Source organism: Pelodiscus sinensis, chromosome 1, assembly GCF_052426305.1.
Source record: "Pelodiscus sinensis isolate ZL-2025 chromosome 1, ASM5242630v1, whole genome shotgun sequence".
Lineage (NCBI taxonomy): Eukaryota > Metazoa > Chordata > Testudines > Trionychidae > Pelodiscus > Pelodiscus sinensis.
In genome coordinates, this window is record NC_143052.1 from 234,441,050 (window position 1) to 234,466,488 (window position 25,439).

At 37.7% G+C, this 25,439-nt stretch overlaps 1 protein-coding gene across 5 annotated transcripts in view; it reads right to left on the bottom strand.

Annotated features, from left to right (window-relative positions):
* The window catches only part of REV1 (REV1 DNA directed polymerase), a 104,488-nt gene that overhangs the window by 54,654 nt on the left and 24,395 nt on the right, over nt 1–25,439 (bottom strand). For 3 of the 5 annotated variants that reach the window (XM_075916871.2, XM_075916874.2, XM_075916879.2), the window contains 5 exons: nt 20,476–20,644; nt 16,069–16,221; nt 12,088–12,809; nt 11,078–11,185; nt 8,837–8,953 (listed from right to left, as the gene is read on the bottom strand). In XM_075916871.2, the coding sequence (XP_075772986.2) occupies nt 8,837–8,953; nt 11,078–11,185; nt 12,088–12,809; nt 16,069–16,221; nt 20,476–20,644 (1,269 nt within the window). Of the gene's footprint in view, nt 1–8,836; nt 8,954–11,077; nt 11,186–12,087; nt 12,810–16,068; nt 16,222–20,475; nt 20,645–22,082; nt 22,360–25,439 lie in introns of all 5 variants that reach the window. The other 2 variants (XM_075916895.2, XM_075916886.2) reach the window with 2 other exon arrangements.

Consider the following 25,439-nt stretch of genomic DNA (forward strand, 5'->3'; position numbering starts at 1 on the left):
AAAAAAGATTTAAATGCCAAACTTCAGAGATTTCTTTAAGCAACCTATAAGCTACATGCAAGACTCTCAAAGCTTATCATTAGCTTGCCATATTTACATGCTTTTTTTAAAAGCTAAAAAGTACAGAAATTTAGAATATTAACTTAAAATGAAATTCTACAGATCAGCCTTCTTGTAACTTAGTGTAATCTCTCTACTTGTTTAATCAAAGCATCATCAAGTAACTCCACTTACACACCTCAAATCAGAATTTTAAAAGTTAAATGAAATACCAAGAATATTTTCAGATCATGGAAATAAGAACAGATATAAGTCTTGCACAAGTCACAGTATTATAGTATGTATTTTACTGGCCACTCGCCATCTACATGTTTAGTATACAGCAAGACTTATAACATGGTTGTAAAAAAAGATTTAAATGCCAAACTTCAGAGATTTCTTTAAGCAACCTATAAGCTACATGCAAGACTCTCAAAGCTTATCATTAGCTTGCCATATTTACATGCTTTTTTTAAAAGCTAAAAAGTACAGAAATTTAGAATATTAACTTAAAATGAAATTCTACAGATCAGCCTTCTTGTAACTTAGTGTAATCTCTCTACTTGTTTAATCAAAGCATCATCAAGTAACTCCACTTACACACCTCAAATCAGAATTTTAAAAGTTAAATGAAATACCAAGAATATTTTCAGATCATGGAAATAAGAACAGATATAAGTCTTGCTGTATACTTCTATATCATTCACAACTTTCAGCTTCATTGTTAAACTCATTGACAAAGTTTCAGTTACTGGCCTCTGATGATTCGCTTACTGGGATTCGAAGCATCTAATTTAATACAGCATTCCAAAGTTCTGTTGGACCAAAATGATGCAATGCTAAATAAATACTTCAGTGTCAAACTATTAAAGAAGAGGATGAGACAGATCCTTAGCTAATTCTGTAAATCCTACTTTGAGCTAAGTTAAAAAGACCTGAATCAATCCAGCTGAGTACTACATACATTTGGAGAAATGTATGACAGAGAGATACAGGAAATTGGGATAAAGTAAAGCATTCCCCATTCTGTTCAGATTCTTTTTCACTGCACCTCAACATGATTCTAAGGATCCTTAGATAAACACACTGACTCAAACTGTACATCAGCCAGAAAAAAGTGAGTAGCTACAAAAAACCCAAACCCAAAGCTCTGAATCAAGAGCTGAACTCTAAGTGGTGAAATATCATATGGACAAAAAGCTACTGTTGGCTTTAAAATAAAAGTATAACTTAGATTTGGTTTTCATTACTGTAGTCTATTTAATACAATAGATATTTGCAATGTAATACAGTATACAAGTTACTGCTGTGGAGTCCCACACTGAACAATAATATTGTATGGCAGTAACAGCTTACAAATTAACAATTTTAGTTTGAAAAGAAGTATGTTGCTATCTCCACTTAAAAGGTGGTTACCAGACCAAAGGAAATGTTGTAATGGAGGACAAAACCTGACTCATGTGCATCTGCCTTTTTATGGAACTTCTGCTAATTTACTTATTGTTTTATTTCTTAAAAAATTGTTTGGTACTCATTAAGTTACCTAAGATGTCTGAAGTTGCAATTTTACAAAGAGCAAAATTATGCCCTAAATAAAGATAAGAATGACAAGAACAGTGTATTTAGTCTGTGCCTTCCTGTGCCCTGGCCTGAGATGTTGTTGTCATCTTGTCTATCTTCACTGGGCTCGCCAACCTTTTCCACAGCGTAGCAGAGCAGATCATCCCATGAGCTGATGAAGTCACTTCATATGAAATTCTGGGCAATGCAGAACACATTGTCCTCACTGGAAGGCAAGGTAGAGAATCGCTCATCAAAAGCTGGGAAACCAGACAGTGCATGGTGAATATGGAGCAACAAATGGAGAAATCAGAGGCCAGGACCCATAGTCTGTGAAAAAGAAATCGCTGAGAATAAATTTATAACTAATGTGATAGTTAAAACCACTGCTGTATAGAATGAAAACTGGAGATACTGGCAGGTAGGGAAAGAAAGACTAAAACATTCACATCTTGTGAATCCTGGTTAGGAAAAAGACACCTCAATCTCTGAATTGTGCGTGTAAACTAATCCCTTAGTTTTGGGGCACAAATTTTAAAGATATTAATATAGAGTGTAATTTCTACCATTCAGGAAGCTACTCCAAATTGGACTATGGAGTGAGAAAGACAACAAATTTTAAAATGTAAAAGTTGTATAGTTTTGGATGAATCCAAAAAAGAATAGAAATATTTCACAGAGTATCCAAGATTTTACTATTCCTAGATATCTGTCCAGCAATAAAGACCAAAAAGCAAGAACCAGTATCATTTGAAGAAGCAATCTGCAAAAGCAGTAGTTGAAGCGGAAGGATTCTGTAAATGGTCAAGCTAAGTGAGTCACATGGATTTACTTCTCCCCCTTTCCCCATATTATATCCAAGAAGAAAGTTCAGAAGAAAGCAAGATCAGAGATCAGTTTAGATAGCATGACACAATGAAGTTTGCTCTACACTGAGAATAGATGTAAAATGAATTTAAATAAAAGAATATTTGGGCCCAATTTTCTTCTCATGTCCTCAACAAGTAAGTCCCCAACAGGTTGCACATGTTTAATAGAGCACAATTTGACTTTTTAATTTTTTTTTAAAATAGGTTTATTTCACATGATCCCTTGTGCCTACTGGACCATATTATCAAGCACTGAACAGTGCAGTTTGTTCCTGCTGTGAAGTGTTTCATGAACATTATCTAGGATATAGCACAGTTTAGCAAAGTTAAAGAGGCCTATGCATTTTGCAGTACAACTTTTTCACTTAAAGCTACAAAGTAGTCATCAAGCACTAAATTAATTTTGTTCTCCTCAAGAAGACGACAACCAGATACATTTTTATGAAAATCCATAATAATCTCTCTTAATATTATTGGTAAAAGTTATGTGGAGACAAAAATTAATAAAAAAGGCTTTTTAAAAATGCAATGAACCTGTAGTTAATAAGATACATAGCTTAAAAAGTGTGTTAGGGAGAAAAACCCTTTTGGCAAATTATAGTTTGTATAGTCAGGCTGTGCATTAAGAAAGAAAAAGAGCTGCTTGCCTGCCTGCAAGAGGGGATGCTGAAGTAAAAGGAGTGAATTTGAGGTCTTCCAAGAAAAACTGCTGTAATAAGGAACAATGAGTTTGTAACATATGGAACCTGACACACTCTGAAACCAGCACACTAAATATCATAGATGAGTTAGGGTTGAATGTGTGTATCACCCAGTATGTTAGCTAATCTTCCTTAATTGTATCTAGCTATTTAGCTTTCCAAGACGCTTCCAAAGTGTAACAAATTACCTTCTAATCAAAGTACAGTGCCTTAGAAAGTATTAGCATTCCCATATTTAGAACTATGTTACCAACTGTTCACTGACAAACTATAGTTCAACAAGGGTAAATCCCTATAAACAATAACTGTCCTTATTATAAACAACTCAAGTCTTACACATGAGGCTAGGAATCCATTAGACTTAGTACTGAATATCCTAAAAGGCACTAAGAAAAGATGAAGGGCCAATGGTTCTAATTTTTTTTACTTTCTTTCTGATTTAGGTTGCGATTATGCTACTGCAAAACAACAAATACAAGGAATTTATTATGGCAGATATCTGCTTTCTATTTTTCCCCCCCAAGATCTGCTTAATTTATTGACAAAGCCAACTTTTTACTCTTAATACTACAGAAACAACATAGTTGTGGAATATTCTATTCTATTCTACCTTGCACATCAACAAGTTACTGTGGTATGTATTCTAATCCAACACTACTTGTTGCATCTGCTGATGATATAAGAAGTTAAAAAAAAAAATCTGATTTCTAGAAATCAAGCTGAAATTAAATGGTAATGGTTAAAAACTTCTTTAAACGTTTACAAAATAAGTTACTTACTCAATGCAGTAATGATGGTTCTTTGAGATGAGAGTCCCTGTGGGTGCTCCTCTGTTGGGGTCGGGCTCGTCCCATTGCCACAGATCGGAGACTTTTACAGCAGTGACCAGTCAGACTGCACATGAGCAAGAGGCACGTGGGTGTTCCCGCCTCTGAAGTTAGTGCACGCAGCCCAAATCCTCTCTGTTTCTTCTTTGATGCCTTTCTGGCAAGTTGTTAATGCCCGAAGAAGTGGGGAAGAGGGTGGGTAGGGGAGCACCCACGGAGCACATATCTCGAAGAACCATTTTTACTGCACCGAATGAGTAACTTCTCTTTCTTCGAGTGATGTTCCCATGGTGCTCCACTGTTGGTGACTATGTAGCAGTGCCCAGTTAAATGGTAAGCGGGCTTCAGCTACTTGTTGCAGGCCTTGGAGAGGATCATAGTAGCTACTGCGGTTTCCGATGTCAGTCATGGTAGAATTGCACAGTGCTTCATAAACAGGTGGTTAGACGACCACGTGGCTGCTTGACATATTTCATGGAGCGACATTCCCCTGAGGAAGACAGCTAACATTGCATCGCTCTGGTGGAATGAGCTTTGGGAGTCATGGGTAATGCTCTATTCTGGAATGAGTAGCAAGTGGTAAGACAGGACATAGTTCTGATGTATGCTGGGAAGAGAGTGGTTTTCCCTTAGACCTTTTGGCCATAGACACAAGCAGTCTCCATGATAGTCAAAAAGACTGAGTCCTGTCTAAATAGAAGGCAATGGCCCTTCTCACATCCAGTGTGCGCAATATGGTTTTGTCCCTGAAGTGATGCGGTTTGGAGTAGAAAGTGGGAAGAACTATTGGTTCATTGATATGAAATTCAGAAAAAATTTTGGATAAGAAAGAGGGGTGGGATTGTAGAATAATTTTTTGTGAAAGTTTGCTTATGGATGTGGGGCCATGAGAGCCGTAAGTTCACTAACCCTTCTTGCAGACGTGACTGCCAGCAGGAACAGCATTTTCATGATGAGAAAGGTAAGTGATGAAAGTGCCATTGGTTCGAAGGGTGGTTTTGTGAGTGAGTGGAAGACCAGCTCTAAATCCCACATGGAAGGTATGGGTGTACGTGGTGCGTGAAGGTTCTTTAGGCCTTTCCAAAACTTCTTAGAGATGGGGTGGGCAAATATGGAGAATCTATCGGGGGTAAAAAGCCATGATAGCAGCCAGGTGAACTCTGAGTGATAAGAGAGATAAATTTTTGTTTTAGGTGCATGATGAATTCCAGGATTAAGTGGAGTGGAGCCATAGAATGCTGGACTCCCTTGAGAGGTGCACTACTGTATAAATGGTTGCCATTTCAGCAGATAAGTATTACGTATAGTTTGTCTTCTGCTATGTACTAGTACAGTTCTTACTTGTTGCAAGCACTGTGGCTTCACTTCCGAGGACCAGATAGAGACGATGCCATCAGGTACAGTGTTTGTGGCTGGAGATGAAGGATCACACCCTCACTCTGGGAGAGGCGATCCGGGCAAATCAGAAGTGGGCAGGGAGGTCGTAGAGATAGTTGATAAAAACTTGGAAACCATGTCTGCCGAGACCAAGCTGGGGCTATTAGAATTACATGGGCCCCGTCTGTCTGTATCTTGTGGTGAATTCTGGGGATCAGAGGGACATGAGGAAAGGCATTTAAGAGGCGAGTATTCCATGAGAAGAGCATTGCGTCTCCCAAACAGTTGTGCTCTATGCCCGCTCTTGAACAGTATTGGGAGCATTTGGAATTTTGACTGGTGGCAAAGAGGTCTAGCTGCGGTGAACCCAGAAGTTGGAATAGAACATGGGTGACTCGACTGTTCAATTCACATAGGTTCTCTGTGACAAAGTGACAGCTAAGGGTATCAGCCATGATATTCTTGTACCCAGGTAGGCATGCCGCTGTGATGGTTATGTTGTAGCGAATACACCAATTCCAGAGCCAAATCACCTCAGCACTTATGGAAGGGGATCTGGTGCCCCCTTGGTGGTTCATGTAGAACATTGTGGTCATATTGTCGGTAAGGATACGCACTGAAGATCCTTGAATGTATGGGAGGAAGTGTTTGCATGTGTTGTGAACTGCTCGAAGCTCTAGCAGGTTGAAATGAAACCTGGACTCATTGCTGGACCACTTCATTTGCACATATTGTTGCTGCAAGCAGGCATCCTTATCTAGAAGCGAGGCGCCCAAGTGATTTGTTTGGATGATTGATCTTGGTGGAAGGGCATCCCACCAGGTTCCGTGCCTGAGTTTGGGTGGGCTGTGTGCGCTAACTTCAAAGGCGGAAACATCACGTGCCTCTTGCTCATGTGCAGTCCGACTGGTCACTGCTGTAAAAGTCTCCAATCTGTGTTTTTGAGCCTATTAGTGAGGAGGCTTGCGATTTTTCAATGTCTGAGGTGCCTGGTTCATCTCCCTTACTAATTCGTGACGGGAGGGAGCGGGCTGGTGGGGACTTCATTTTTGAATGCGCTCTTTGCAGTGAAGGGCTTGAGAGGTTCCCCTGAGGGGAGGTTGTGTCCAAGCCCTTATTGCCCCAGCTATGTGGATGGGGGTCCAGCTAGGGCTTTATCAAAGGACGGCATAAACATTCTGAGATCTCTGTCCTTGCAAACTCTCGGTCAGACTGACAATGAATTCATTTTTGTGAAACATGCGTCTCTCCCAGATAGCTTATGCATTTGCTTTGGCTATCAGAGGCTGGCATAGTGTCCCAGCATTTCTCACATTTTTTGAAGCTGGGAGAGCCCAGCATTTCGTCAGGTGGTAAACTATGCCGCTTGCTGCTGTGACTCTTATTGATGAGTAAAGTATCAGAGGGGTAGCCGTGTTAGTCTGAATCTGCAAAAGCGACGAGGAGACCTGTAGCACCTTATAGACTAACTGAAGTGTAGGAGCATAAGCTTTCGTGGGCAAAGACCCACTTCGTCAGAATCATCTGACGAAGTGGGTCTTTGCCCACGAAAGCTTATGCTCCTACACTTCAGTTAGTCTATAAGGTGCCACAGGACTCTTCGTCGCTTTTATTGATGAGTAAAGCGCTCTCTTTTTTTGGGCGGGGGGAAGGGGGTTTGTAGCTCACTGCAGCTTGCTGCTGTACGGCAGTAAGCTGTTATCTTTATTAACTATATAAAGGTGAAGTAAAAACTGGGTTTTTTTAAACTATGAACTGTTTAACAAAAGAAAAACAAGCAGGAACAGGTAAGTCTACAATATTTATCTAATTTTCTTTCTTTTCTTCCACAGAAATGACATGTGGAAGAGAGAGGTTGGAGCTCCATCCATAGCAGAGGGCAGCAAAGAAGGAACTGAGAGGAGTCAGGCTACGTGTGCTAACTTCAAAGGCAGGAAAACCACCTGCCTGTAGTGCATGTGCAGCCCAACTGGACACTACTGTAAAAGTCTCTGATCCATGGCGCTGGGACGAGCCCGATACCAACATGGAGCACACATGGGGACATCACTTGAAGAAGAACTAAGAAAATTAACAATATAGCCAGGAGAATAAATATAAAGCAAGTTATTTATTTTTAATGTTCCACTTTTTCATACTAAAAATACTTCAGATTGAATAATACACCTAGTCTTAAATGTTAACAGTAATTTATTGTTGACACTTGTATATTGCTATTTCAGAATATAAAATGTAAGAAAAACAATGTCTAAAGTATTGTGGGAGAAGGATAAATTCTTTGATAATCAATACCAGACGTTTGTCCATTGGAGGAAATAATATTGAAGCGAGGACAGAATTAACTGAATTCTTCACGGGCTTTCCAGCAACTAAACTATTCTAAAAGGAAGCTACATTAAGTCTACGGTTTCAAACATATATAGCTTTAAGGTCTATAATTATATTTAAGCAGCCAGTTTCTCATTGGTAACATGCTGCTGTTTCTACATCTCTCCTCTGCTTTCTAATAAGTCTTTTTAGCAACCTTAACTTTTGATAATTTGTACTAGCTCCTCTGTGATACACTGACTCAGGTGTAAGTGATCATAGATGGTTTATGTCAGGGGTAGGCAATAATTCTTATAGGGAGGCCACTTCACTAATGTTGGCAGTGGCTGTGAGCCAGCCCTGGAAGGGGCAGAGCCTCCGGTAGAAGGGGCAGGGCCCTCTAGGAGTCACATGCCGGGGCGGAGAGACTTTTGCACTCCCCATGGAGCAGGGGAGGCACAGGAGGTCTCACCCTCCCGCTTAGAGGGAACTGCCAGCCATTTTGAACAGCTGGAAGATCCCTCTGGTGCTGCACGTCTTTGGGCAGTAGAGAAGAGGACTGTGCATGCTCCCCTGCCCTCAAACCCCAACTGGCCTGAGGGCAGAGGAGTGCGCAAAGTCTCTCAGCCCCACCCGGTCGGAGCACACGACACGTAGAAGGAACTGCAAACTGTTTTGGTGCCACGCACTCCTGGCGGGAGGAGGAGACTTCGTGTGTCCGCCTCCACATCTCGGCTGGCCTGGTGGCAGGGGTGCAACAGGGCAGGCCAGATCAAACAGTGTGGTGGGCTGGAAATGGCCCATGGGCCGTTTCTTGCCCACCCCTGTTACATGCTTATGTTATTTTAAAATAGAACACACACATTTACTGAAACAATATACTTTATTCCCACCCTTAACCAAAAAAGGAAATAAATAAATTACCTTAAAATATATCCCCATTCTCAACTAAATTAATTAGCAGAATGTCATGATAGCAAACTATTACAGAAGAAATTTATATTGTTGCTAGAGAACACCATCTTATAAAAAATTAAATTTCTCCCTCTTTCTGAGGTCAACTCAATGAAAAGTACTTATCCTAAATTTAAAAAAAAAAAAATTCAGTAAGATTCTTCAGCAGTACTGTGATTTAAAAAATCAGTCTTATTTGTACCTGCTTTGCCATTCAATATTTTATTCTGGTAATATTGCCATTCCAGTAGTGGGTTTGCACCAGGCCGAAGGGGTGCCCTTCCTGCTCCTCTGTTGCTGGTAACAGCCACTGGTTTTCCTATGAAGAATAATTAAAATCAGTATATAATAAACATTTATAGTAATATCATGCCAAGGCAAAGTTTCTAACAATGTTTAATTTTTTTCATTTATTTCAACACCATTCTTTCAGAGTTATATAATCTGGCACTAAGGAATCAGCAGTTAAGGAAGTGACATATATTAGAAACATCAAGTTACTTAACTGGTTAGAATTTCAGGTCAAAGGGAGAGGGAGGGGAAAGAATTTTCAGTTTTTGTTTCAAAGGATTTCAACTATGTTAGTTTCTGTGGAATGGCTTCCCTAAGCAGAAGATTCAGAGCTTAACTAGACATCTGATATTGTACCAATTTAGTCAAACCATTGCAACTTCTATGCATTGCCGTCTTAAATCATTTTATTTGCCCCTGTCATTTAACCCAGGTTGTGTGAGAGTGAGAGTGAGAGTGAGAGAGTAAAACACATCTGAAACAATTTAACTAAAATGGTGCAAGATCACACCAACACTTAAGTCAGCCATTCAGGTCTGAACTTTTGCAATTTTAATCATCTCTAAACTTTTCCATGCTTGTCTCTCTCAGGCTGAAGTTTTTCAAACACTTCAGCATAAACAGTGCAATATATATGAACTGAAACTCTAGATCATCTCTCCATACTTTGGAACAGATATTTGAAATTTGGGAGGGGAATAACCCTAGTATCCAAGAGGCACCCACATCCCTATGAAAATATATCCAGAACTGGTAGATATATAAACTTAATAAAATTGCCATTTGCACAGTACATCTAAATGCTAAAATCTCTGAACATTCCATCTGCATTGAGCATGATTCCTTGCCTCAACGTCCTTCTGTATGCATTTTCTCCCAAACCCCATAGACTTCTGCGTAGTAAAGGAAAAAAGGCCTGTATATGCAGGGCAGTAAAATGTCTTTTGTTCTGTGGGGAAGATATCTGATCTAGGGCCAAGGAGACAATAAGTTCTATTCTCTCCTTTTCCAATTGACAGTCCTTATTAAGCAAGGTCACATATTTCTTACCTTAGAAGACAGGCAAGTATCATTCTTACTATTTACAGCTGGGATAACAAAAAGAAAATCACTTTTGGTATACACACTGACTTCCAGAATGTGTCTGCCAGATCTATACAATTATCTGTCCTGTTTGTAACTGTGTGACCACTTCTCCTTCCACAGCCAGGACGTAACCTCAGGATTTCTGATTACCAATATTGCTCTCTGGCAAACAGTTGTGTAAGACAGTGGTGTGCAACCTTTTTAGATCTGTGATCCCCGCATAGCGGGGCCCACCAACTGCTGGGCCCAGCCACTAGCCAACCGGATCTAAATGCTGTGCCATGCTGCATGCCCAGACCCTGTATGGATCTAAGTACCGCGTGGCCACCAACAGCTGGGCTCAGCCCCCAGCCGGCAACCCCACGGGAAGACATCCGTGACCCCTTTAGGACACTGGAAAAAATAACTGCCTAGTTTTGCTACCAGTTACTCCTTTAGTTTGTCAGGGAGAGATCTGTGCTGTGGATCTACAAGTGCACTCAGTCTGCTGACGACTCATGCAGGAGAGGTTCAAAACCGTTCCATGTGATGTAATTTCTGTTCTTTAGTTTTAACATACCTCCGCCCACCAATAAAAACACTAGGAATTTAAATAGGAAATAACATGCTAAAAGACCATTTAGGTTTGCAAAAATCAGGCACTCCTAAATTAGAAAACACTCAAATTCAGGTTGCCTATACTTAATAATAAAAGATAAGTCATCCCAACAGGGTTCAGATACAGCTGAGCTCTCTCCCCATTTCTAATTTTGAAGGGGTAATATATCTCTACTTTTCACACTTTTAACTGCTGAGAGTGGAAAAAAACTATTTTCTTTTTTTCCTGTGGTACTACATGCTGGAAAGGAGGCAACAAGGAAAATTCCACTTTTTCCTTCCACATGTATCCACTGAGTGTGGGGCACTGAGCAGTACAACCTGGCAATATGACAGCAGTACTCTCACACCACCAGGTAAAATTATTAGAAGAAAAGCACTCACCCAATCTATTTTTCTTGTTGTCAGCAAGTGCATTTTCAGTGTTGCCTAACTAATTTCTGACATTTAAAAATATATGAAAACTGACCTTTGAGATCAGGCCTATTTCGAATACCCACTGATACAAAGAAGCAATCCATATCCATGTGCATTATACAGCGCTGATGCTTGGATGAACTTAAGACAGAAACATTACCTGGTATAAACAAATACAAACAAAATTTTGAAACCTAATTTACAAATTTTTGCAGTACTCATGTTAGTTATCAAGGACTTATAAAGATGTTTCCAAATATAGCAGTTTTTTCATAACCTACCCCACCCAACTATTCGACCGCCTTTCAAGAAAAAATAAAATGTACTATTAAATGCACTAAACAGAATACAATATTGTGGAATAGAATACAATAGAATAAGAATATTGTGGAAATGTAGCTATAAGTTTAAAAACAAAATGTAATGTCTACTAAGTGAGACATCATAGCCATGTTATCCCTTTTTTTACGTTCTCACAATTAACATTCTTCATCCTACAAAAACAAGTCTATTTCCAGGAGTTTACTATATATACGAATAACTAAGTTTTAATCGTTTTAAAATTCAATCTGCAATGGAAAGTGTCTTCACTTTTTGATCATGGATCAGAGCAGTCCTTCTCTCTCAATAATCTCTTCTCTGCTCACAAGAGAAGAAGTGTTGAATGACTTTAAACCTTCCCTATAATGGGAATTTTGGTCCCCAGTGTACCTACACAGACAAACCTTAGCACAGGCAGTCAAAACAATCCTTTGTAAGATAAAAGTGTTTATCCTCAGGAATCCAAAATAGCTTGGCAAGCTCTGGAAAAATTAATTAATTCTGCAGTAAAGATTTTTATTTACAACTGAATTTCATACTAAATCATAATTTGCTTTTAAAACTAAAAAATGAAGGTCCTTTAGACTTTGATTTACAAAAAAAAAAAAATCACATAAATAACTATTTCATATAACCTCAATGTGTCGAATACAGAAAGCTAACATGTCTAATCTTAATCAGCTGCCTACTATAAGACTGAAGGAACAGGATATCTTTAAGTAAGCTGTCTTAAATATCTACCTGTGTCAGCTATCATAAGTGCAGACCTGCCTGCTTTCAATTTTTTTAATTTTTCCCTTCCCGGGAAGACACCATTGTTTTTTCTCTGCAGGGCATTGACAAATTCTGTCAATTCACACTTCCATGTAGATATGTGATGCAATCTTGAACGAGAGTAAAAGTCAGAAATAAAACTGTAGTCCAAAGGTTTGGACAATGATAAGGTAGTGGCCTTGCTATGAGTAGGTACTGAAGAAGTGCTTTTTGTGCTTAAAGGCCCCTGAACAGTGGAGTGGTGAGCACCATTTATTTTAGTATTACTGTGCAAAGATGAAGATGAGAATGAATTACTCATAGTCCTATGTGGATTCTTTAAAAGGTCTGTGTTTTTGTTGCTTTCCTGCAACTGCTGCATTGTGCAGTCTCTAAAGTCAATGATGCCTTTTTCAGTCTTTCCGTCCTCCTGCAGAGAGCCTGGAGAGAACCTGCTTGCAACTCTGTTGCCAGAGGGCACCACACAATCCTGTGTCTGTAAGGCACTGGTAGAATTGGGAGTGTGTCCATTAAAAATGGCAGCACTGTCTTTGTGATGTTGAATTCCATTTTGTTTCCTCCCAGGAAAGACTTGCTCCAGCTCCATAAAAACTAAATCTTCATTTTCTTCTTTTTCTTCCTCATTCCAGCTATTGATTCCATTAGCTTTGATCTCATTTTCAGTCTCATACATTTTTATTATGCAATTTCTAAAACAGATAAGAAAGTGTCAGTTAATAATCTTACAGAAAACAAATATCAGTTAATTAAGAAGTAACTTAAGTGTTTACATATCCATCTACAAATAATATACATAATTTAGGGATTCTGAATGCTCAAATGCAAACTCCTACCTCTAATAATCTACCAGAAGATTACATGGCTTTAATTTCTGAGTTTGAACTATGATCTTTCACCACAAAAGGTCAGAATTTTGTGTACAAACTTTTGCAGATTTGCTATAGTATTATTAATATAAGAGTTAAAGATTACTCCTGTATTAATAATGTTCTCTTATTAGAAAAAACTTTCACTAGCTGTTCAGTAAGATAAAATTTGATGAAATAACATGAGCAACACAATAATTTGGAAAAAAATTAACCACTGGTTGGAAAGCACTAATAATGTACTGTCTCTTCTTTTTTCCTGTTTTTTTCCCCTTCTCCTTCCCTTATTTATTCTTGGATCTGGACTTCTAACACTCCTGTCATTTGAAGAAGTGGGTTGTACCCACGAAAGCTCATGATACCATTTACATGTTTTGTTAGTTTTTAAGGTGCTACAATTTGTTGTTTTTTAAGTTTTTCTTGCTACAGACTAACTCGGCTACCTGACTGAAGTTAATAATGTAAGGTTACTGGAAGGGAATGACTTCCATTTTTATCTAAGATGTAATTTTTATACCCTTGTATAACAGAAAGTGTTCAGTGCAAAGATCAAAAATCTATTTCTCCTTTTAGGAGATTTAAAATAGTTTGCTGAAATCCATCTCATCTTCTCCTAGCTAAAACTTGTTCCAGATCTATAAACTCAATAGTTATGGCTTTTAGAGATTTGTTTTCTTTAAGAAACACTGTTTGCATGTTATGGATATTAAAAAAAACAAAAAACAAGTGTTGTACCACAGGTATATTAGCTCTTTACTTTTACCTTGATACTGTGTGAACACAAAACTTTTACCTCAAAAAGAAATACTATAATAATACCAATGAACATAAGAGGGTTTAAAATTAGACTTTTCCAAAATTAAGTGGCTTCTTGGTCTACATACTCCCACAGAAAGCCATTTAAACACACATCCAAAAAGCAATTGGTAATTAGCTACCTGATATGTAAATAAGACCAGAAAGCCAATTAGTTGAGACAGTAATTCATTTAAGATTACTGCAATTATAAACTACATTATACAGATCAACAATATTTTCAAATAGCTATGTGTTTGTAAAAATGTTTTTCCCAGTGGCACTTATTTAATAGTCATAGTATCCAAGTAAGTTTTAACATTCATAATAGCTATGTTAAACAGATATTTATAAAAGTATGAATATTCTTTTCATCCCCAAATTACCATCAACATTAAAATAGGGTTCAGATGACTATAATATCACATATGGATGTAAGGAAAAAAAGAAATGTTATGTATGTGCATACTATAGCACTTTCATTTGTCACCAATTTCATAATAAACTGAAACATACTTGAGAGTTGCTATGCCGGGTCTATAATCTACTAAAACAAGTATTAAATGATGTTGTGTGTGACATATAGAAACAACCATCATTCTGAATCTGACCTGAGGCCCATCTAATCCAATATCCTCTCTAGGGCTCTAGCCAATACTAGATGTCAGAGGAAATCTGCAAGACACCCAAAGCGGGCAATTATGGAATAATCTGCCCATGGAGGAAATTTTTTCTTAGCCTCACTCCCTGTCAAATCTGTTAGGGTATGTCTACACTGCCACCCTAGTTTGAATTTAGGGTGGCTAATGTAGGCATTTGAACTTGCAAATGAAGCCCGTAATTTAAATATCCCAGGCTTCATTTGCATGTTCCTGGGCGGGCACCATTTTTAAATGCCTGTAGTTCGAACTACCTGCCCGCGGCTACACGCGGCATGGACTAGGTAGTTCGAATTAAAGCTCCTAATTTGAACTACCGTTACTCCTTATTGCAGGAGGAATAACGGGAGTAACGGTAGTTCAAATTAGGAGCTTTAATTCGAACTACCTAGTCCATGCCGCGTGTAGCCGCGGGCAGGTAGTTCGAACTACAGGCATTTAAAAAAGACGCCCGCCCAGGAACATGCAAATGAAGCCCGGGATATTTAAATCCCGGGCTTCATTTACAAGTTCGAATGCCTACATTAGCCATCCTAGTTCAAACTAGGGTAGCAGTGTAGACATACCCTTAGAGACTGACTTATAACGACAGCTGCTAGAGTCTATTTTCCCTCCAATTTTGTTCTTTTTTTAAAATGCTTCATAATACAATTACTTTTCCTTATGCATACGTATCCACCCTTTGAGGTTTGCTAAATTTTCAGTTGCAACAATGTCTACAAGCTAGTTCTGCATTTTAAACTTATTTTCAAACATATTATTAACTATATTCATTTATACAGGGACATGCAAGGTTAACCAATTATCTGGTAAGCATCACCCGCATAGCAGTTCTGGTTAATCAGTGGGGTTCCCTGCCCGCCATAGGAACCCCTCGGCCCCCATCTGCCCCAGTTAAAAAATTAAATGGGATTTAACATCCCTAATTCATACTTGCTCCAAACCTTTATCAAAAGGAATAATCATCTTAAATCAAAGACATAATTTCTGTATATCTGACCAGATTCTCTTAGGGTGTGTCTAGACAACAGGGTTTTTTCGAAAAAAAGTGGCCTTTTTTCAAAAAAACTTCACCTGCGTCTAGATTGCTTTTGAAATTAAATCGAAAGAATGTGGCAGTTTTTTCAACCACAGAAAAACCTCATTTTATGAGGAAGAATGCCTTTTTTCAAAAGTGCTCTTTCAAAAAAAGGCGTTCTTGAATGCAAACAGGGCTTTTTCAAAAGACAGCATCCAGACTGCCTGGGTGCTCTCTTTCGAAAAAGGGGCTTGCTTTTTCGAAAGAGGCTTGTAGTCTGGACGTAGCCTTAATGTGTGAAACACACATTGTTTTCATACAGTTGTGTAGTATGTTCACTACATCCTATAACAGAAACACTATGGTACAGGAGCCAAGGCAATGGAATCAAAAACAGGAGATATGGGTTCTTCTAGTTCTAGCTATGGGATCCTAGACAACTTATTTCAATCTCTCTATGCCTCTAATTTTCCATCTGTAAAATGTGGACAGTGACACACAACTTCCTTTGTAAAATGCTTTGAGATAATATTTGTATAGCATTTTATCACTTATTTAAAACTGATTATAGCTGGCAAATCAACAGCTTCAACAGACTGGAAACACTTACACCCTGTTGTTGAGCTCTTTAGCTATATTGCTAGGACCTGGCATGGGATCTTCAGGTTTGCATATGGTATTAAAATTGAGACCTTTCTGAACACTTGACTGCTTGGTGTAAAGCTGATATGGAATGTATGAGAGGAGACGCCCGGCTTTTATGCTGAAACAGAAAAGAAGCAAAAAAGTTTATCACTAAAGGCTTTCAAAAAAAAAGCAAACTAATGTTATCTTAGTTATATTAAGCTAATACTTTGAACATTACAATTTGCTGTCTTGCTATACATGCTTCTCCCCCCCCCCAGTCCTTTAGCTGTCTATATTTCAGTTGTGTTATCTGACCCTGTAAAGAGTTGATGTAAAATGTACCTAAATGGGGAAAAATCATTTTAAAATTTAAAAAAATTAAGTGCAAGATATGTAACAAGGATTGAGTAACTAAGATGACAGTAAAATTGATAAATGCTTTACACAGTCTCAACTGCTAAGAAATTTAATTGTTCAAGAAGTCTAGAAAGATAACATGTAAAATGTGAAAGTCATTTTATCTGAAGTACAATAGACCAAAATTAAGCCCTCTTACCACAATAACAGCTCTACAAGTATAACCAAAAATAAGCAACAAATATTCATTTAGCAAAACTGTGTTTATGAATATATATTTTATTCACATACAACATTTTGCATACGTACACACGTATAGTCTCACCGAGAAACTTAAATAGCTTTAAGGAGAGTATACAAATTTTAGTTTATTGGTCTAATGAACATCAATACTTCAGTTCCAAATTCTGGACTTTAAGTACAGCATATTCACAATATTACAGAAATATTATCAACTAGATGTCTCAGTTCAATGCTGTGCTGGGAGACCCATTTAACTCTGAGCACTGAAACAGATAGATAAACTCCAGAAAAAAAAACCATGTAAAATCAGAAAGGGTGTTTCACCAGAATCTGATTCACTTATTAGAAGTTCCTAAAGTATCCACAATTCTACAAGCTCAACTGTCCCCTCTTGTGAGGGAATACATAGCAGGGACTAAAAAAGAGAAAGTCTCCAGAGGTTCTTCTCCTTAAGATTTGTCCTTGATTATCCCAGTTCCATGCTTCTGGTATGCCCTGCCTCTACCCACCACACTATTGGGCCTTCGAGAGCGGGATCCAAACCACAAAAATCCATCTGAATAAGATTTTATCTTTCCCTCCTGACCTCTGTTCATGCTGGTGGACACCATACTCCTTTCCTAGCAACTATCGCTTTCTCTAGACACAGGTGGATCTCCATATTGCACTTTGGAACAAAGGTGTTGTTCACGTGGAAATCCTTTTTATGACAGGGAAGGGTGAGATGGATTTGAGAATCAAATGATCAGAGTATATTCAAAGCTTTTAAAAGAGGATTCAGAGATAGAGGATTTATCAAAACCATTTATTATGAACACCTCAATACTTCTTTCTCTATATTTCCTAACTAGCTGAGACCTGTATTCTGCTAAGGGGCTTAGTTGGGGAGAAAAGCCTCTCTTGGCTGCCTAAGTTACAATTAGGGAAGAATGTAAAGGGAGATCATGTTACTCAATTAGAGAAACTAGCTAGTTAGAATTTTGAGAAAGAACTGGGAAGGTTTCTAGGGAAAAGTGTAATCAAAACAACTACAATAGGGAAATTCCCAACAACAGATTAATTGAATATATTTTGATACATTTACAAAACTTAAATGATAGTCCTTTATGAATAATGTGAATTAACCAATACAGTTAAAAATAAAAATGTTGAAGTATCATTGATTATATCTGAAAGGATAGGTGTTACATCTAAGCATTTATACTCCTGCAGTATGAAGTTTTTTTCCACGGCATCACATGAATTTGAATAATCCAAAGTGACAATAGTTACAAAGTTTTTCTGTCAACTTTGAATTAAAAAATGGTACTTAAAAATTATATCTTCTATGCTGAGATTAACTTATTGATATAGTTGCATCAGCCACTCACCAACCACAGACACTGTCTACACTGCAATAGCTCAGACTAATTGTAAACTGTATTACGCTGCATTAACAGTTAAAATCTCAGTGAAGAATAGACCCCAATGGGTTGGAGTATACCTAGGCTGCATTTTAAAATCCATCGTAAGCCTCAGAGCCCTTGTCTATAGTCCTAATCTCTTGATACAACAGTAAAAACAGCTGCATAGATGTTTGGGGTTGGGCCCAAAGGTCTACACAGCTCTTCGTAAAGCTCTAATGCAAGCTCAAGCCTGTAGACCCAGAACCTGAAGCTCTCTGTCACAAGTTTTAAAATGCAGTCTAGACATACCAATGATCTCCTGGAGCAATGAATTCTATGGGTTGATTATATGCTTCATGAAACAATACTTCCTTTTATTACAACTTTAAAAAATGACCATGAAAGTGTATTAGCCTAGGGACAGCATCTCTTATCCCACCCTTTACTATTAGGATGGTGAAAAAGTGTCTTTTTATTCACTCATCAGGAAAAAGAAAACAAAGAACAAAAAAAAAAAAACCTATCTACCTCTATTGAAGAGCCAAATTTTGTGAGGCTATTCTAAAGAGACTTTCCCGTTATTTTCTTTTTCTCCTTATTCTTATAGTATCAAATGAGATTAAAAATCCCATGGGACACATGGTCAATTTCTAGTGTCTCCTTACAATATACGAATACTGCAGTTCCTCTCTAACTTCTGCCTTCAAGATGAAATCTAAACTTTTATAATCTATTTTCATATTTAAAACCTCTTCTTTTGTATCATCATATTCAGGATCTTTATAACCTACAATGTAACTTTCTTTTGAGAGGTTTTCCAATATTTCATTATTTTGTAACACATATTTTGTACTATAACACAACATCCATTTCAAAGTGCAGAAGCATATTTTCTTCAATTGCTGAGATGTTTTGATAATTTCAGCTCAAGGGTATTGCTTTACATTTATAACTAATATATTTCATCTGCAATGATGCCCATCAATTCCTGTATGTGTTAAAATCTACCCAGAATGTCTCTCAAACCTCTGAAGATTTTACTAAACAAAAGTAAGTTATCAAACTTCAGTTTTCTATTTACTTTTTTTTGCCAATCAAGATTCCGATCTCTCAAGATGCTGCATTCCCAATTCACATTTGAGTCACTAGGTGCCGTAAAGGATCAAGCCTTAGTATATTAACAGTCCCAACCTTAAGTGCAACCTATTAGTAAATGGTCTTTACTATAAAGAATTGTTTACTGGGCTTTTCTCCTCCCCACAACTTAACCTTGCCATAATATTTCCTTTATCACACCATTATATTCTAATTTTTCTTATGACATTAATATGACATTAAAAGCTGTTGAATTTTATCCTTCAAGTAAATTTTTTCTATTTTATTCCAGATTTCAAAAAACTAATATGTTGGACAATCACAATATCCCTTAAAAACTTGAATGGGTTTAACTGTACCAATTCATATTTTTTCTAAGTATTTTACTTATCCTTAATTACAAATCAGGAGCAGAGGTTCCCCCTGGAAATTAGGTAAGTCTCACCAGACTAATTTCCGGAATCTCCTGACAATTTTTTTTAAAGACATGTATGTATTATGGTGGCATATTTCCAATCTTTAAAAAGATTTAAGAAGATCTCACTTCTTAGGTATCTTCACTATTTCCCTTAGACTGATAAAACTGAATTAGGTTTAGGTTTAGTTCTATTTTATGTCAGTATTTTGAGATCTTTGATCCCAACAGTCAGAGAACACTCAATGATATGTAGATTTGAAGCCCAGAAGGGACTATTAGATTACCCAGCCTCACCTGCATATCAAAGGCCATTAAATTTCATCCAGTTATCTCTATATTGAGCCTAGTTACTTGTCTGAACAAAGCATATTTTCCAAAAAGGTGTTTTGTGTTGAAGATACAAGAAACTGAAATGGTTGTTTAAACCACAGGTTAATCACACTCACTGTTCCAAATTAATAACTGATTTCCTGCTTGCTAATTTAAATCACTACTGAAATTGGTGATTTATATCAACCCACAGTGGCAATGAAAATAAAAAATCCACTTATTCAGGTAAATGTACCCTGTCAGATTATTCAGAACCCCAGTATGGAGGGGATGGACTAGATGGCATCTTGAAGTCCCCGCCAGACCTTTAGGTTTCTCTGTTTTGACACCAACCACCAAATACAGAAATACGAACTTTAAAATTTTTGGTTTTTTAGCACACGATCTGTTAATTAAAAACCAAACTGGATTGCTATAAAAATACAATACTCAGTTAAAAATAAAACCATAAACTACTTGTAATACAACTTTCAGGATGTAGTATTTCTAAGGCATTTTCTTTTTTAATGAAATGCACCAAATGCAAAACTAAACAGTCAGATCACCAGCCTTCTAATTTTACCTTTCTATGATCCATTCTGGTCGAACTACCTTTTCCCCTTTCAGTTCTTTTATTTTGGCATTTGGAAGATTTGTAGCAATGATGTGCGTTGTTTTGGATCTGGAATAGTATACATGGTACTGGCCACCATGCAACATCATTAACCTCCTTAATTCATCAGCTGAAGGATCTGTAAAATTAACAAAAATCCACTAGTAGAAAAAGTATTCCTGCATTTTTGTCTCTAAGTACACTTCCAGAATCACAGATATCTAGAACAATGGTTGATTAAAATGCAGAGCAACTTTTTCCTGAAAACCCAATAATTTCTTAGGAAACTTAAGTAATTTCTTCAGAATATAAGTAAACAAAGCCACAAGAAATTTAGGCAAATAGTCTTTCCAGAAATGAGAATTTCAAAAACAAAGATTTCATTATCAGGTTCAATTAAAACAGTTAAGCATTTAAGCAGGGCCCCTTTCTCAAAATCATTAACATACAACAAAATCAAGTGAATTTCCTTTACATCTTTTGATTGGTATTTTCCCAACATGGAATTAATGAAATTCTGTATGTGACCTTGATTAAAACAGTTTATTCCTAGGAAATAAGAGAAATTACTTGCTTATAACTCTTTTTTGATATTACCACAGGATTCCTAATTTTGAAATTCCAGCTTACGTGAGAAACTCCCTTCAAGCTCTACAGCTTTTGGCTCTCTGAAATACTAGTAGCTGAGGGAGTGCCTTTTCTTTGCTTACATGCATCACTGACCAACTGCCAATAAATAGTCACTTCCAATTAGAACCTGCCCATTCAATTCCTGAATTGTATAGAAAGCAAGGAGTTCTCTAAAAATCAAAAACCAATCATGTAAAACAAGAAATATTCTTAAGGAACAGTCAAATACAAAAGGCTATATCACCTCAAAAAAAAAAAAAAATTAAAAATCCAAAATGAAACTAGGGGAAGCCTACCTGAAAATATCTGAAAAGAAAAATTATAGGTACATTTTTCCATTATTTAAGGCAGTGATTCTCAACTCAGGAGGTACAATAACTCATCTAGATATCTGCCTAGGTCCACAAAAAGGCTGTCACGTGACCAAAAAAATTAATTGAGCAATCAAAAAAAAATTGAGTTGTGTAGTAATTTTTGTTGCCAGAATGAGGTTGTGGAACATTGAAGTTAGAAAACACCAATTTTTGAGCCTACTTCTCCACTCAACTCCACTCAAACCTACTTCTTGTTTACCCAATTGCTTAAACAAGTTAGGTCACAATTTGCAAAGCAGCAGCAAGCAACATTATCCTACAATCTCACCTGAAAGTGAGAATAGGTGTTCACATATGTACATGCTTATGACAGACTCTGCTCAATACCGATTGAAAGCACAGCTGATCAACACATGTTCACTTTTATCATCTGAGTCAAATGCCACTATCAGAAAGTGTATTTTCTTTTTTAGTGGTTCGGGGTCTGTAGTTTCTATGTCAGAGTGTGCTGTTCTTTTAAAACTTCAGAAAGCATACTCCACACATTGTCCCTTTCAAATTTTGGGTGGCACTTCAGATTCTTAAATTTTGGGTGGAGGGCTGTAGCTATTTTTAGAAGTCTCATATTGGTACCTTCTTTGTGTCTCTCTGCACAGTGCGCGTCATTGGAAGATCGGTTTCTACCTTCTGGGGAAGATGGGGAGGAAAGCAGTGTGAGGAGTCCTTGTCCCTCAAGGGATATGAATCATGCAGAAATACATAGGACCTCTACGGCCAGCTGCTTTGAGTGCCATGTGGAGCCGCAATGGGTAGGTAGTCTGTCCGAGGGTCCTGCTGGTCCACGGGATGGTGGCAGGCTGGATCCAGCCCACAGGCAACATTTTTGCCTGACCTTGTTCTAAGTGATTAGCTGAAGAAGAATTAGGACTGAGTGAACTTCTAGGCACTACGTTTTACATTGTTTTGGCTTTGAATGAAGTTATGGAACAAAAAATATCTGATAAAGAATTTGTACTAGAGTACTTGCATGAGGTTAACTGAAAAATACTATTTATTTCATTTATCGTTTTTATAGTGCAAATATTTGTAATAAAAATACTAAGTGAACATTCTACACTTTAATTTCTATTACAACACAATATATATTTGAAGATGTAGAAAAACATGCAAAAATTTAATAAATTCCAAGTGATATTTTGTTGTTTGAAGAGTGCGATTACTTGTGATAACTCATGCGATTAGCTAAAAAATGTTAACTGCAATTAATAGACAGCAGTACTAAAAGTACTAGCAAAGTCAGAACAAATTAAAATTTCATAATAAGCAATGGCTTATTTATACTGCTGTATACATTACACACTGAAATGAAAGTACAATATTTATATTCTAATTGGTTTATTAGTTTATAGTTGTATGGTAAAAGTTAGAAAGTAAGCAATTTTTCAGTAAGAGAGTGCTGTGCCACTTTGTATTTTTATGTCTGATTTTTAAGCAAGTATGTTTTAAATGAGGTGAAACTGGGGGTATGTAAGGCAAATCAGATTCCTGGAAGGGGTTCAAGTTTTCTGGAAAGTTTGAGAGCCATTTTTTAAAAAACACACACACAAAAGATTTCAACTAATAGGCCAGTTTTAGTACACTAAAAACTGAACCAGAGTCAGTATACTAAATTACATGCCAGCAATGCAGACCATGCCAGCTATGTTACTTTGGATTCATGTCTTCGTCGATGTTATTTTGTGTTCGCATCTGTTTCAGTTTTGCCCAACGTACACACTAGTGCTGCTCAACGCCATTGCAATCTACTACCGAACGGGAAACTATCCCATATTCCAGTGAATGGGTCCCTGAAACAGTGGTTTCTGGAAGATTTCAAAAACACTTCTGGTTTTCTTTGTGTAATTCAGGAGAAATATGCACCTCAATTCTGTAGATGAATCTTACAACCCTACTCTCCATAATACATATTTACTAACCTAATCACAGACTATTTTATCTTAATTGCCCATTAATAGCAATATACTCATGTGTTATTACTTATTCAATTCTTAAGCCTGCTTCAGCCAAGATGCACTGAAGAGCCCACTTATCTATCAAAATATAAATTTGATCATCATACCCACATATCTGCTACCTGACAATGTGACTGGGATACTCCATGATGTGATAGTTTGGAAATACAAAGTTAGGATTAGCATGGATGCAGAATTCAAAGTTCTTTAGAAATTATATAAACATATTGCATTTCCAGAACTCTAAATTCAATTTAAAAAATAATTCATGACACAGATAAAAAGAAAAACATTTACTGCCAATAATCTCAAAATCAGAAAAATAAAGGACTAGAAAGAACTTTTAAGGGTCTCATATCAAGCCTTTCCACTGCACTGAGATAGGATCAGGTATATCTGAACCATCCCCAACAGATATTTGTCTGAGCTGTTTTTAAAAAACTCCAATAACAAGCTCCCTTGTAACCTGTTCCACTCCTTAACTATCCTTACATCTAATCTTGCTGCAGATTAGCTGATTAAATCTTTTCCCACATTCAGTGGACACGGAGAATAACTGATCACAATATTATAATAGTCTTTAACATATTTGAAAACCTGTCAGATTTCCCCTCAGTCATCTTCTCTCAAAACTAAATATGCCTTTTTAACCCTTCTTCCTAGGCTGTTTCTAAACTTTGTATTGTTTTTGTTCCCCATTCCTGACTCTCTCCAATTTCTCCACATCTCGCTTAATGACAATGTCAATGGTAATACATGTTATTAAATGGTGAAAAAATGACTACTGATGGCATCTTTTTTTATTCTGATTTGATGGCTGATGGCGGTCCTTTTAAAACATCTTAGACAAAATTATTAACCCTAAAATGACTAATCAAGTTTCAGTTTCTTAAATAAAGTTCTGACTTGTATGCAAAACGCCATCCAACTTAGTACAGGTTGTACCTCCCTTAATCATGACTCTCTGGTCCAGTAAAGACCATGGATGTTCCTGGACTACGGAGCGAAGGAAGAGGGAGCTCTGGCGGAAGCAGGCCGGAGGCACTGCAAGGGGCACCGACAACTCAGCCGGGAGCCGAGAGTCGAGAGCCAGGAGCAAGAGACAGAGACAGAGACACAGAGACACACGGTATGTCTACACAGCAAAGTTATTTTGAAATACAGCCATTATATCAAAATAACTTTACTAGCGTCTACACAGCCAAACCACTATTTCAAAATTAAATCGAAATAACGGAGCGCTTATTTTGAATTTGGTAAACCTCATTCCACGAGGAATAACACCAAATTTGAAATAGCTATTTCGAAATAACTATGGCGTAGACACTTATATCAAAATAGGGGGCCTCCAGCCTTTCCAGGGCGCTCTGGTGGCCACTCCAGCCTCAACCAAGAACACTCCACTCCCTTCCCCGTCCCCGGAGCCCTTAAAGGGGTTGACTCTGGCCACAGTGCCTGTGCCAGCTACAAGCCTGCCAGCCCAGAGCCAGCAGTCACTGCCCCTGACCCAGAATATGAACCAGCAAGCCACTGGCAGCCAGCCCTCCACCGCTCCCCAGGAGCAGTCTGCCAGCTCCCAGGAGCCTTCCAGGGCCCGGAGAAGGCGGGCGCCTTCCTGGACCAGGGTAGAGATCACGGACCTTATTCAGGTTTGGGTGGGGGGGATGCCCCCAACGTCCATGATTTCCGCACTAGACGGAGGAACACGACGATCTATGGCAGGATAGCTGCCAGCCTGGCCACCAAAGTTTCAACTAGAACAATTATGACTAGTTGAAGAAAATGATTTTGTATGGAAAGCCACCTGAGCCTTAATCAAAGTTCCATGCAATATTTTACAACCATACCTAAGTTGTATTTATACCACTGTAGCTTCTTATTCAGAATCACATATTTAAAGCTTGATTCTCATTTACAATAAGACTCCTTTAGACCACACCAGCAGTGTACACAGGCATTAGTATAAATGAGAAACACC